This window comes from Octodon degus, unplaced genomic scaffold (genome assembly GCF_000260255.1).
Source record: "Octodon degus isolate 3935 unplaced genomic scaffold, OctDeg1.0 scaffold00152, whole genome shotgun sequence".
NCBI lineage: Eukaryota > Metazoa > Chordata > Mammalia > Rodentia > Octodontidae > Octodon > Octodon degus.
In genome coordinates, this window is record NW_004524728.1 from 4597329 (window position 1) to 4611949 (window position 14621).

Below are 14621 nucleotides of genomic sequence, written 5' to 3' on the forward strand. Positions count from 1 at the left end.
ATCTTTTGAAGAATTAGATAACACTGGTGACTTATCATGGCCTAATGGAGAGTAAGGCTAGGTAATGACTGGACTGCGAGTTTCTCATGTGCCCTTTCTTGCTTTCACTTTGTATTTCTTGTAAGAAGAATTATGGCTGAAGAATAGAAAATGCTAGAACCAAGAGTGAGCAAGGATGCCACCTTAGGTATTTTTTACTGTAGGTCGTACCTACTGTGTATAGTATTGTGGCTGATTGATATACATATGAAATGCTAAATGATCAACTGGGCTTTCTGATAATTATAAAATGAGAAAGTTCAGAAAATAAAAATAACTCATGTTATTGACTAATTGTTCAATAGGGAAGCAATAGACTGTAAGAATTGTATGCTTCATATCAGTTAAAACTTTCTATACTGAACTTATACTAGGAAATATTCAAGAAGTCATATAGAACAAATTAATATTCTTTATCATCATAGGCATTGAGTACAAAAATGTTACAGTTGTACATGTATACACATATATATGGAAGCAAATTTTATAATAGCAAAATTGTGGAAGCAGCCCGTATGCCCATGAGGAGATGAATGGATAAAGACAACATGGTGTTTATACACAGCGGAGTGCTACTCTGCCGTAAAGACAAAGTTTCATAGGAAAAGGAATGCACCTTGAGACTGTACTGTTTAATGAGACACACAATCTTAAAGACGGCATTGCTCCCCTTATGTGAGAAACCTAAATCATAAAAAGGAACAAAATAAAAGATAGACAATAGGACATAGATCATTCTCAAATGGGAAGGGAATCAAGGAATGGAGGGAGGTGGGGAAGAACCGGCAGGGATGCAGATGTGCTGTGACAGCTCCATGCAAGAAAGTAAATATTATATACTGCAAACAAATACTAATGAAAACTTTAAAAATAAAAAGCAATTCATTTTCAATATACTTTTGGTCATATTATCTAAATGTCCTCTGGTCTATACGTACTACTATTGCAACTGTAAGTCTTCTTTAAAATGAAAATAAGATACAATTAGGGTTTCAAATATGGCTACAGAAAAGTTGACAGAGAGAGACAGAGAGAAAGAACACATAAAACTGTTTCTTTTGTGTTTTAGACAGAGAATCTCTCTTGTATACTACAAACATATTGAGTCTACCTGAATATACGAGAATGTCAGCATGCTTCATAGTAAAAAAAGGAGTATTTCTTAAAAATAGAAAATTCACATTTCAACTGACACTTATTTTCTTTATTTTTATTGGTACATGTTTGCAGTGCATAATTATTACATTCATTATAGGGAGTTGACACATGTAATAACCCACTTCAAAAAGAAGGTAGGTAAGATAGCAAGTGTCTCAAGTATACTTGGAAGTATAAAGTTCATATCTCAATACAATCCAAAATTCTGTCTGCATTAGAAGAAATTTTACATCTACTGTTCCACACCATCCATGGCATATTAGTTGCAAGAATCAAACAGTATCTTCTTACCCAGAGCACTGCCAGATATAGAACTTACATGAATGAAATCTTTGGTAAACTTTTAACTACATGAGTAAATGTTTCATTGAGTGAAAAATTTGGTGAAAGGGTAATCCACAGTTTGTTTACAGTCATTTACTTAGTATCTTTAAAAACAGAAAGTTTACCAAGAGCAAGCTTATATTCTTTGGAAGATCAACCAGTGACCACTCTGCTTCCATGTGAGGACTCTTGACACAACCTAGGTGAAGTGTACAGCTCCATATCAGGGGCACTGAAAACACCAGAATAGTGACCTTTGCCACTGCTAAGCACTTAAGAGCTGTCAATTCCATGCTACAAATCCTGGTAGTTTTACCTGGGAAAATTCATACCAAGACCAACGGTCTAACTTTTTTTGTAATTTCCTGAGATCACTGCAGTCGAGTTTGTGCTGATTTTTAAATAAGTTTATATTCTTATGTAATTTTATACACTATGAATTGATTGAGTTTCCTAAAACAATACATGGAGGTTTAGGATCGAACCCCAATAATTAAGAATGTATAATTTTGTAATTACTGTTGCTTATTTTACTTACTCTCTGGCCTTGTTTTTTTTGAGACTCTATCCTGAGCCCTTGTCACTATAGTTTTTCATGACTGCGTGATTAGAGTTGCTTTCCCATTCTTATTCACTTATGTCAGAGACCAGATTCCATGTGATTAGCAAGATATCTAAACATGTTGTAGTTATTGTTTTGTCAGTTAAACATATATATATAATTTAATTTTAAAGATGTAGAATAGATATTTTCAACAGTCATGAGAATATTTCATAGTTCAAGAAAGAGTTTAATGTATTTGACACATTTTTGAAAGCTGTGTCCACTCAGACTTAAAAACTTTATGAACTGAAGATATTGCTTCACCAGCAATAGCTGCCAATGCCAACAAACTTCACAACATATTTTATTTGAACTCTTTGGTATGCTTCTATCATAAATTCATAATTATTTTGGAACTTTAGTGCACTATTCAATTTCATAACCTTTTTAAAAAGTAAAGCATTCTCTTTAAAAGGATGATATAATATCAAATATATTCTAGTATAGAACTGTATAACTACATGAGGCTCTTTTGAAAATCTTTAAAAGCTATGGATAACAAAAAGTTACAAAAAAGAAAATCAAATTTACAAATAGGTAAACAATTTAATAATTTTTCTAATAGAAACATGGCTATTTTCCTTAATATCTAAAACTCATAATTCTATTTGCACAGTATAAAATAACCTAGTGAATGATTTCAATATTTAAAGACATGAAATAGTTGTATCATTCATAGAAAGTGATGACATTCTAGATTGATATTTTTTCAGTAAAATAAAATGAAAGGAGTAAACATTGCATTTGATCTGCTAACTTTCTCTGGTGGCATGTGCACTTCTCAGTCATCCAGGCTGTTCTGAGGGCCAGTCGCTGATTCCTTTGTCTGCACAAGAAACCAAGTAGGACAGATAAGCAGTAAAGCCCTCTCTGGTGATAGTGCCTCACAACAGCTACCTTTATTCAGACTCATTTCTATTGCGGTGGAAGGCATTTCGGTATATAATATTTTAATAAAACTAGTTAATAAGGCCAGGAAGTTTAAGGTTTATTGAATATAAAGGTGTTTTGATGAAAAGAAGGTATTTTTCCATTATGGAAATATATTATTTATTTTTGTATTTTAATTCACTTAATTTCTGTGCTTTAAAATATTTCATGTGATAATATTTTATTATGTGGTTATAGAGGCATATACTATTCTTGGTAAAATAATCACACAGATGGAAGTTTCTTAATTGTATTGTGCATATCCATTTTCATTTATGTTACATATTGCCTTCATTGAGGGATATGAAAGTTCTGTGTTTTCAGTACCATTCGTAAAATGTTGACAGTATAATATTGCAATTATAAGTAATATGTAGATATCTATAAAGGATGGACATGGATAGATAGATAGATGATAGATAGATAGATAGATAGATAGATAGATAGATAGACAGATGGATAAAGATTTTAGATAGCCAGATTCACAGATATCTTATAGAATAACTGCATAATTATGTTCCCTGGAAAAGATGATATTCATCAAACAAGAAAAAGATCAAGTGAGCATTTGGATTTAACTTATTTAACTTATATCTTCAAGACAACAAACCTTTTAGAAATAAATCTAAGTTTATTGACAACCACTGAAAATAGTAGGAACTGTGTAGTCCTCAGGTATCTCTTCCCCCAAACACATAGACTAATTGGTATGCTTAATATCAATGTGTTTAGTATTCATGCCTTTCATCACCACATTTTCTTTTCTTTCTCCCTCCTCCACCCACTTCTGTCCAGTACACAGTGTGGACTGCGCTCTGGATCACCTGGAATGTGTTCATCATCTGCTTTTATTTGGAAGTAGGTGGGCTCTCTAAGGTGAGTTTATTGTGCCTTTAAAGCACACTTTTTAAGGAGTGCATTGTAAATAATTATTATGTCTACATATTGTGAATATCTATATGGATTAGTGATTCAAAAAGAGTTTGGTTACCATTTATAGAAGAGCGATTTTAGGAACCTGCTAATATAAAGGACCTTCAAATCAATTGCCTCATACTTCTGTTCTTTATCCTTCAATGGAAATCTGCTTACAATGCATCCTCACGTCCACTCACAGAGGGCAATAATAGTGCAGTGACTTTAGTCCTAAATAGTAAGATAAAAATGACTTTGATTAAGATAAAAATTCAAAATGATTTTGAATTTTTTAAATTTAAAATAAGAAAAAGGCTGACACAAAATGAAATCCTTATGTACATAAGTAAAGCACATGTTTACTGAACATGTAAGTGCATTAGTGCGGTCACTACTATTCTGAAGTCCGGCTTGGACAGAAAGCAGTTATCTTAAGGCAGAGGCTGATGCACATTTACTATCCGCCCAGAACTGCCTCAAGAGTATATAACTTTCATCATGCCCTCTGCAAAAATGTCTTGATCATCATCCAAATGCGGACCTGATTTTCAGTCTCTAGTTGTGGTTCTCAAAAATTTGTCTTGTTAAGCAGCACAATTCTCTTGCAAAGAAGAAATTTACAGAGAAAAAAGTGAACAATATAAAGGCAGAATATAAAGCTTTTGTCATGTTTAGATATCTCATTATCAAGTGTAGTTGTGCTAGTTATTGTATTATCTTAAGACAATCTCGGATTATAAACAACATAGTAGTCTTTTTGAATTTTTGGTTTAGTTGTTAGAAAATTTATCTTGACGAGCATGGATGTTATTGGAATTGTTCAGTCCAGTGGAGTCCAGATGACAGCAAAGTATGTTGGATTCAGGCTAATAGCAAAAATTCTGGAAGACTTTCTTCCCTAGAACTTTCAAAAAAAGTTGTATTTTCCTCTATGCTGTAACTCTGAAATTAGAATCTGTCACTATTTTCTTACATTGACAAAAGTGTTCAGGAACCAGAAATGTTATTTCCAGTACTGATAGGTAGGTGATAATACATAGGTATTACCTTAAATATTTGTGATATTAAATATAACTTGACACTAATTTCTAAAAAAGAAAATGGCACCTCAATCTATGACCAGGTAATAGCTGCAAATGCAGATTATAAAGTAACTTTAAAATGTAAAGCTTATAGAAAATTATTATGAATAGTAAGTACTTTTTTAGTTTAATTCAATTTAATTTAATTTTGAAGAGTAAAAACAAAAGCAAAAACAAATAACAGAAACAGGGCAATGTACAGCAATACATATGTTACAGATTTTCAAAACAAGAATAACTAATTACCAATGGTTGTTCTATTATCTATTTTGACTGTCCAATCTGTTACTCAGATTAACAGAAATAGTTATGCAAGATTGGACAAAAAAATTGATCATTGACATTTGCTTTCAAGAAACCTTAATTTTTTCTTGTCTTTTTAAAGTTTATTTTATAGAGAGTATAATAATAATTGATAAGACACTAGAAATGGTACTCACTTAGAAGAACAAGATGAGAGATACTAAACGACGGTTTTTGTATTACACATTGCTGTCCTCAATGTAGTTGCTTAAACTGCAGATATCAGCATACGGAGTTAGTCGAAGTGAAAATTCTAAACATTAACTGCTATTTTAAAAAAAGCTGATGGAAATTCTTAGTACAATTATCTCAGTCATCCTGTATATATACTTGCATGTTTCCCCCCTTCCATTTTTCCTATCTTTTCTCCTCTCTGATCTTCTTTTTTTAATCTTTAAATTCAGCTTTTTTCCATTTTACTGTATCTGTTATACCTTTTGGGTTTTATCTAGTCCTTAGCATTTTCTCACTTGTAATTTAGTCATTTTAATTCATGATTTTATTTCACTGCATAAAGTATATTTTTTTAATTTGGAATAGATTAGATTGGAGAAAATTTGTCCTGTGGAATTGTCATCATTGTGTGTTGATGAAGGCTAAATTTTAAGTCATAAATCTTAAGCTCAACTCTTGTCTTCAGCATTTATTCATTGTGGACTATTAGCAAATCACTTAACCCTGCAGAGTATATATGGACTAGCAGGGCCAACTTTGCTAATAATGTTATCAGTAAATGTTTGTTGACTGTTAACACTTTATGTTCATTATATATGATAATTCATGTAAGCTCAAAACAACATAAAAATGAAAATCAATAGCTGTAGCCACTTGTTTCACCTAATTGTGATTTCTCACATTGCTGTTATTTTTTTGAGCTGCTTTTTAGAACTGCCTTTCTAATATCAATGTGCATGGTAAGGGTTTTTCCCCCTCATTTATTTGGATAGAAGTTTAAAAATATGCATGTAGCAAACCTGGTTACTCATTTTATTACTTATTCAAATACGATTAAGAAATCGCACAAGATTTTTTTTTTTTTTTACTGTATTTGGTATAAGAGCTACAGGGTCTACAGGGTCTCACTACATAGGTCGGAATCGTAGTGATCTTTTTGTCTTCAGCTTACCAAGTGCTGGGATTACAGACATGCGCCACCATGCCCAGTCTCAATTGCCTTCTCAGCATGCCCTGGGGGTGGGGCCAGCAGGGCATGCCGGGGATCGAACCCCAGAAGCTTCACACACACAAGCATCATTAAAAAGAGATGACTCCAACCAGAGAGTGTTTGTTGACCTTTTCACAGCTTCTAAGAATGCAAACATCTCCCTAGCTAGCCACAGTTCAGCCTTAGTAGGAGTCTGTAAAAAATGCAGTCTGAAAAAATTAGAACATAGTTAAAGATCTGTGACAAACACACATACCTATGCCACTCTTCCAGGTTGGATTCCACTGTGTGAGAAATACCTCCTGTACATGTGCTAGTTTTATATTAACTTTCTAGAGCTCCCCATCTATTGCGATTTTACAATGAATTTCTTAGAATTACCCCATTGGATAGATTACTCTAAGCCATTTTATACTTTGAAATTTTCACAAGCACATAATTTGGAATGTTGAATTTTTCTACAAGGATTGCATTCAGGATAAAATCCAGACCATGTATGTGAATTTGGGAACCATTCATGTGACATACGTAGCCTAAACCTGGTCTGGTTGTGCCCCACAGTGCTCTGTTGCTAACAGTTTGCACCTGCAGAGTGAAAACAGTCCCGATTTGTCTGAGAGGCAGTGAGCAGTGTGATAGGCAGCTGAGCATGCAGCCAGATCCTGGAAATGCTTAGAAGACCGATGGACTTGTGCTCTTGTGCTTTAAAAGCTTCTTATAAGACAAATATTGATGAATGCAGTCTACATAAGCAAAAACTCTTTGGTGTATTTATTAACTTTTATGAGTGTGAACGTGTTCTGAGACCAAAAAGTTTGAGAATCATTGTTCTAGAGTCATCAGTATAAATAAATAATGCATAAAATGTGCAAACAATGAAAAACCAAAGCACGTGGTACGAAGAAACCAAATACTAATATGGTAGCATAAAAACAGCTGCATTGATAGGTACATGAGGTGCAAACAGACTGAACACTCCGATTGAAGACAGAAGTTAGAGCACTGCATTTTTGAAAAGACAATACCCAGTGCTATTAATATCAAACAGACTTTATAAATGCATACATGTACTGAAATAAGGAGGATGCGAGATATGTGCTGTACAAATATTAATCAGAAGAAAATCTCTGCGGCCATATCAGTATGAGAAATAAGGTAGGCCTCCAGTCAAGGACTACTGATGCAGATAAAGTAGATGTTTCATGATAAAAACAAGGTCAATATATCAAAATAGACATAATAAATATAAACCATATCAAACAGAAAAGTCTTAGGGCGTGCAAAGCAAAAATTGATAATATTAAAGGGAGAAATTCACAAATCTACAAAGATAGGTGGAGAATTTATGACTCCATTTTTCATTGCTGATAGAAAAAGTAGGCATATTCATAAAACTAATATTTGGACAGCACTCTCAATGAAATTGTCATGCACAGAACATTATACTCAGAACCAAATATACATATATATATATATATATATATTCAAATGCATAAGGAATGATAATTAAAAATGTATTTTATATCAAAAGAAAAATATCAATAAATATCTGATTATTGAAATAGTACAAAAACTACATGCTAGAAACACACACATAATAAGCAATAATTTGAAATTTACAGTATTAAAATTGCTAGAAAACCTGTATCTATTTGTATGGGAAAGTAGACAATGTTTAGTAAGTTGAAGAAATTCAAGGGAAATTTAAAAGCTTATTGAAGTACACATAGAAAAAAACACAACAAATTAATATTTATGGATGAATTGGAAGCAAAGCTCAGACAAAAATGTAGCTTTAAATAGATATTTTAAAAGAAGAAAATTTAAAAATCAGCAATACAATCTTTCACCAACATAAATAAAATATAGGCAGTGTATGTGTAGTTGTGCTGTAATAGAGTGTGCATTTGAAAGACATAAAATGCCACCTACTAGTCACACTGATCAAGGAAAAAGAAAAACAATAATAATTATCAATTTAAGTAAAGAAAGAAAAACCATCAATACAGATGCTATGGATGCTGAAACATTAGCAGAAAAAACAAAACACTTTATTTCAATAATTTTGACAAACAAAATGAGATGAACAAATTCCTTTACAGAATAGTTTCCCAAAGCTAGCATAACCAAAAATAGCAAATATGGACGGCCATAAATTTATAATTAAAAACGTTTCTATAAAGAAAATTTCAAGTACGGATACTTATAAGGGTGGATCAATCAAACATGTAAGAAAGAATTTCTTTTATTTTTGTGGCGGAACTGGAGATTGAGCTCAGGCCCTTGTGCTTGCTAGGCAAGGGTTTAATCTACTAGGCTATTTCCCCCGTCTCAAGAAAGAATTAACGATAACTTTGCCCAAACTCTTATAGAAATAGAGCATGAAACAATATTTCCCAAATAATCTTATTATTTAACATAATCTTAGTGCTACTTAGTCTATTGTGCAATAGTTAAGCTGGCACCAAAGGTCTAGCAGGCTGGGCCATCTCCAGGAGACTCTCTGTGACCATCCTGCCACTGGGCTCTCTCTTCAGTTAGAGTCTGATACTTAAATTCTTCTTTCCTCATATGGAAAATCAAAGTCAGCCCAGCCCAAGTCTTGCCCATACCAGTCTAGGCTCTGCTCAGGGGTCTTTTCATATCCCTTAAAGACTTAACCAAATATATTCCTCAAGAGTGAGCCCTCCACCCTGCATGTGATAAAGGTCACCCTTTTGGATGGCAGAAATGTCTGTAGTTGGATTGAGTTTAAAGCATCTTAAAGGGGCCATGGAGATGGCTTAGTAGAATAAACACTTCCCTGGCAAGTGCAAGGACCTGAGTTCATTCCCCGGTTCTGAAAAAAAAAAAAAAAAAAAAAAAAAAAGAGTTCTAAAAATCCTACTACATTTTAGTACATTTTGAAATGAGAGTTTTCATTAATTTTTAAATAAATATTTTCTTTTTCTACTGGAAAAAACAATGGGTTGAGAAGAAGTTGCTTTGGTAAGAATGCCTTTTCCCATTATAAAGTAAAATGACAGGAGTTACAAATAAAAACCACAGAAACTGGGCAGAATAAGACACAGCACTGCTTCAGCTTCAGTCATGCAAACACCACACACTCACATTTTAAATCAAGCTTATTTTAGACATGTTGCATCATCATGACTTGTCTTTGTTTTTCTTAAATATTGCTGAAGTGCTATTGTAGTGCAAATTTTCAGGCTGACTTTTTTATTTTTTTATTTATTTGTTTATTTGTGTGTGTGTGTGTGTGTGTGTGTGTGTGTGTGTGTGTGTGTGTGGCCAGCTCAGCCCACCAGGGGGCGGGGCTGGCTGGCATGTGGTACTGGGGGATTGAACCGTGGTCCCTGTGCTTTGCCAAGCTTGTTCTAAGTAGGTGCTTTAGACCACTGAGCCATCTCACCAGCCCCATTCAGGCTGACTTTTTAAAAATGAACTTAATGAAAAATTCTTCAAAGTGATTTTTAAATTCTTGATTAATTCTTTTAACTTTGGGACAATATTACACCAAGAGAGCATAGTTTGTGTGTGCCTTCTCTATCTTATTTTAAAAGAGTAAAAATTACTGATACATTTTGCTAAATTTCTTCTCCAAAATGTGTCCAATTATCTGCAAGACACAAATATACAGAATGTCATTAGAACAATCCCTTTTCTTAGTTAGAGATAAGGGTAAAGTTAAATTTATAGTTATGAAACTTATTTAGTTATTTATTTACTTATGATTTTTTCAATAAAAGCAAAAGTGTATTTGTGGCTAAAAATGAAAATATAGATTATTAACGTAATAACAAAGAACTGCTACTGTGTATTCAAAGTGGTTAGGATAGATATATAGTTGCATTCTCTTAATGAATAGAATGATTTGTTCTAATGGTGTTTGTAAATAGTATCTCAAGTCCACATCTTGTACAGCAATTAACCACTAAGAAGAATGAATATATGCAGTGTATTATTTGTTGAAACTGTACTTCTGATTTGATTTGAAACTGTCTCATTGCTATCTGTTTATTAATAAAATTTTGAAAAAAAAGAACTGCTAGTTCTGTGTAATATTACAATGCAAACACTGTACCATGTTCACCATACCCTCCACCTACTAAATTGAAACATACAGAAGAGCTTTTAAAAAAATATTTTTGCACGTTTCTTGATAGACCAGTCTTATTTTTCATTGTGATCACTGACCATTTCTTGCTTGATAGATAAATTGTTCTTTGAGCACAGGATGTACCATAAGGAAAATCTCAGAAACTTTAATAATCTCAGAAACTTCCATAATTCTGTCTCACGAGAGATAGCATATTCTAGTTGCTCAGGGAAAAGAGCTATGGTGTATGATCTTCATGTATATATTAATGTTAAACAATGTGTTCTACTTAAGATCAGATTGAATTACCAAATCAAAAATGATACCTCCTATGATCTTTTTTTATAAACATACAAATAGAAGAAAAATTCTTATGGCATTTATTTAAAATGATAAGTCATAAATTATACAGAAAATTTCTTCTTTATATTATTTAGCTTCATATTACTATAATATAATCCCTGATGAAAATAACCTATAAACCTTTTATAAAGCTAAACCTTACAAAATCTTTAGTTTACAGTTTTCAAAGACATGGCACATTAATCAGCTCAATTTTGGTAATGGTGGCAGATAGCAATGGAACAGAGTCCTTGTGGAGCAGAAGTCACAGCTTAGGGTACAAACACAGACAGAAGATTAAAGGGAGGTCCTACAGTCCCCTTCAAGAGCACACTTCCCCTGGCCCAAGGACTTCCCACAGGCTCCACCTCTTAAATGTTCCCAGCACTTCCCAGTATCAGTACTTTTGGATCAAGACCTTTTTTTTGCCCCATAATTTCATTTAGAAACAAGAATGAGACAGTTTCAAATCAAATTGGTAGGACAGTTTCAATAATTAACACATTGCATACTGTCTTCCTATGGTTATTTGTTGCACAAGATGCAGACATGATATCCTATTTACAAACACTATTAGAACAAATCCTTCTATTCATTGAATTAAGGAAATGTAGCTATATATCTATCCTAGCCATTTTGAATACACAGATACAAAATGGTCATTCATCTGTACCCCTTTTTTTTGTTTAGTTCTGTCATTTAAATATTATAGGTGTCTGAACTCAGCAAAATATTCCAAAATAATCCAGTAGTCCATAATAGTACTGGGTCTTCTGCTTCACTGGCAATGTCAGAAGTTGTTGACCTGAGTCCCGTACAGTTCAACATAAAACATGGCTTTACTTCTTACACCTCGTTTTTGTACTTTTCTGCTGGATGGTTAAGACCACGATAAAGCAAGACCTATGTAACAAGAATTGTAGCTTTTGCATCTGATAAGGTCAGTCAAATCCCCTCAGGATTTATCCCGAGATCCTGTACCTCAGTTTGTAGATCCTTTGTCACTGTCAGCCATGTGGATGAGTTATGGCCATTGCTTGGCCAATTTGCTGTCTGTGAAAGTCTGAGAGAATGTTTTCTGTCCATGTGACTCTCTTTAGGCACACTCTACATCATCAATCACTTTCCTCTTTGGCCCCATAATCTCTTTGATCAGAAAATTTGGGACACAACTGATTTACTTGATGCTACAGTATAGGTCCTCATCTGTCCTGAGTCTTAATTGACCTTGGAAGGCTAGGGCCAAAATGTTGGCTTTCCTTGCGGCCTTCCTTTTTCTCTAATTTTGGTCTGCAAACTTAGGTTGTTTACCCTCCAAAAGAGAAGCTTATTGTTGTTACCATAAAACCTAGGCTATTGAGCTTAACCTCACTCTCTGTCTGAATATCAAACATTTTAGGCATAACATGGAACAGGTATTTTTCATCAAGTATTGATATGTTGAACTTCAAGTCCCTACAGAATATTAAGAAAAAAATTTTAAAAAATTAAAATATATTTAAAAGATAGGAACAGAGAATTATATATGTTTACACAGAATTCCAGGAGTCTGACCATAAGCAGCATTGTAGGAGGACAGTCCTGCAGCACTCCTTTTCCTGTCTCCTGCCTTCATTCACCACCCCCTTTCTTTTTGAACAATCATTTACCCGAGAGACAGCAAAGCAGCAACCGTCGCTGTCATGACAAGCAGCACGTATTCAGAAGACCAGAATGACAGGCACTCCAAGCATGAACCTACTATTACAAATTGCCATCTTCAGTGCTGTTGCTTAATACTTTCTGTGGATATGATGAACACTTACACCTCTGGCCTATCATATGGGTTTTTTTTTTTAATTACACTTTCTGGATTTTTACTTTGTTTTTATCTTATCTGCTAGCCATTTCTGAAGTTGCATTTATCACTGTGGCCTTAAACACCCTCATGCTTACATCAGATAGTAGTTGAGAGAAATGTGTTATTTATTTTAAGCAGTGTGGGGTTGTGGTGCTGATGGTGGTGTGTGGGTCATTGAAAACATCTGTAGTTATATAATTCTAGAAAGTCTCCGTTTCCGTTTCTACAAAATGAAGAAAACTATAGCATCAGTGTTAGTGAGTTTTTTAACAAATGAAATAAGATATATACTGGGCTTAAAAAGGTTGTTGACACATTGTGAGGTTTCAGTTCATGGTAGATATAGCTACTGTCACCAACACCATCATTTTTATTATTACTAATTGTGAAATTAACATTCATAAGGATTCTCATCATGAAAACTACTGGGACCTATATTCGTTACTATGCAAGAATTGTAAAAGGAAAAAACTGTAGGACTAAGTGACTTGTTTTAAAAAGTGTGAAGCAGTCCCTTGTGAGAGGACCTCAGATCTGCATGTTAACTTCACAGCTTCAATGCTATTAATTGAATCCTTCCCTTCAACCTGTAAATAGGTTTTTGATATACATCTGCAGGCAGATCCTCCTGGTGTCTTTACTGCTCCCATTAGAAGTATTTTCAGCATCATTGGAAGTCTCTGTGCTGTTTTTTGTGCCACATTTTAAGATCATCAAGGGCACAATTAATAAGTTATAGCTGTTTCTTTCCAAATTACAGGAATTGAAGTCATTTTTTCCTCCCTAGAAATATATTCAGAGTGTAAACATGAAAACTCATCTCATTAGCTACATTTAAAGTTGCTGAAAAATAAGTTATGTTGAGAACACAAGTTCTATTCTTTTCATTCCAAAACAATTAGCCTGATGTCATACTGGCATTTTTAATTACTCTGAATTGTGAAAACTTCAAGGATATATTTTTATAATTGACTTTTCTTTAAAAATATATGGGATTTATAAGTTAGTTATCTTAGAGAATTTTTCATGAGTCTCACTTTCATAGAAGTCTGAATGTGTATGTCTGAGCATGATAATAAAGGAGGTATAAAATGAATTTAATTCTCTGAAAATGTATCCAATATTAACTATAAACTTCCATCAGGGACCTTCTAAAACCTTAGAGGAAGGAGCAGGAGAGATGGACAAACGTTCATGATTCCCTACAATGTACTGTTTCTTAGTTTTTATGTATTTCTTCTTTAACTCTAAGGTAGCTATTTTTTTTTACATGTGAGTCTGATTTATTTCATTTATGAGTATGGTCTCTAGTTGCATCCATTTACCTATAAAAAACCTCAAGTTTTATATAGTAATACTCCACTGTATAAAAATGTCACATGTTTTTTAACCATTCCTCAGGTGATGGGCATTTTGGTTGTTTCCATGATTTTGCTATAACAAATTGCACTGCTATAAATATGGGTACACATATATTGCTGTGGTATGATGTTTTCAATTCTTCTGGAAAAATACCCAGAAGGGAAATGGCTGAGGCAAATGTGATCTCCAGTTCTTGTCTTCGGAGGAATCTCTACATTGATTTCCACAGTGGTTATTTCAGTCTATACCCTATCAACAGCAGAGAAGGGTTCCTTATTTTCATTATTTCACCAGCATTTGTTATCGTTTGATTTCTTGATGATAGCCATTTTTTCTGGGGTGAGATGGGATGTCAGTGTTGTTTCAATTTGGATTTCTCAAATGGCCAATGATGTTGAACATTTTTTCATATACTTATTTGCCATTTGTATTTCTTCATCTGAGAAGTGTGTATTCAT

General features: G+C 33.5%; 1 protein-coding gene across 1 annotated transcript in view; it reads left to right on the forward strand.

Moving 5' to 3' along the window:
* The window catches only part of Nkain3 (sodium/potassium transporting ATPase interacting 3), a 713236-nt gene that overhangs the window by 337682 nt on the left and 360933 nt on the right, over positions 1-14621 (forward strand). Inside the window, exon 3 of the mRNA XM_012517190.1 lies at positions 3851-3931. Coding sequence (XP_012372644.1) covers positions 3851-3931 — 81 coding nt within the window. The remainder of the gene's footprint in view (positions 1-3850; positions 3932-14621) is intronic.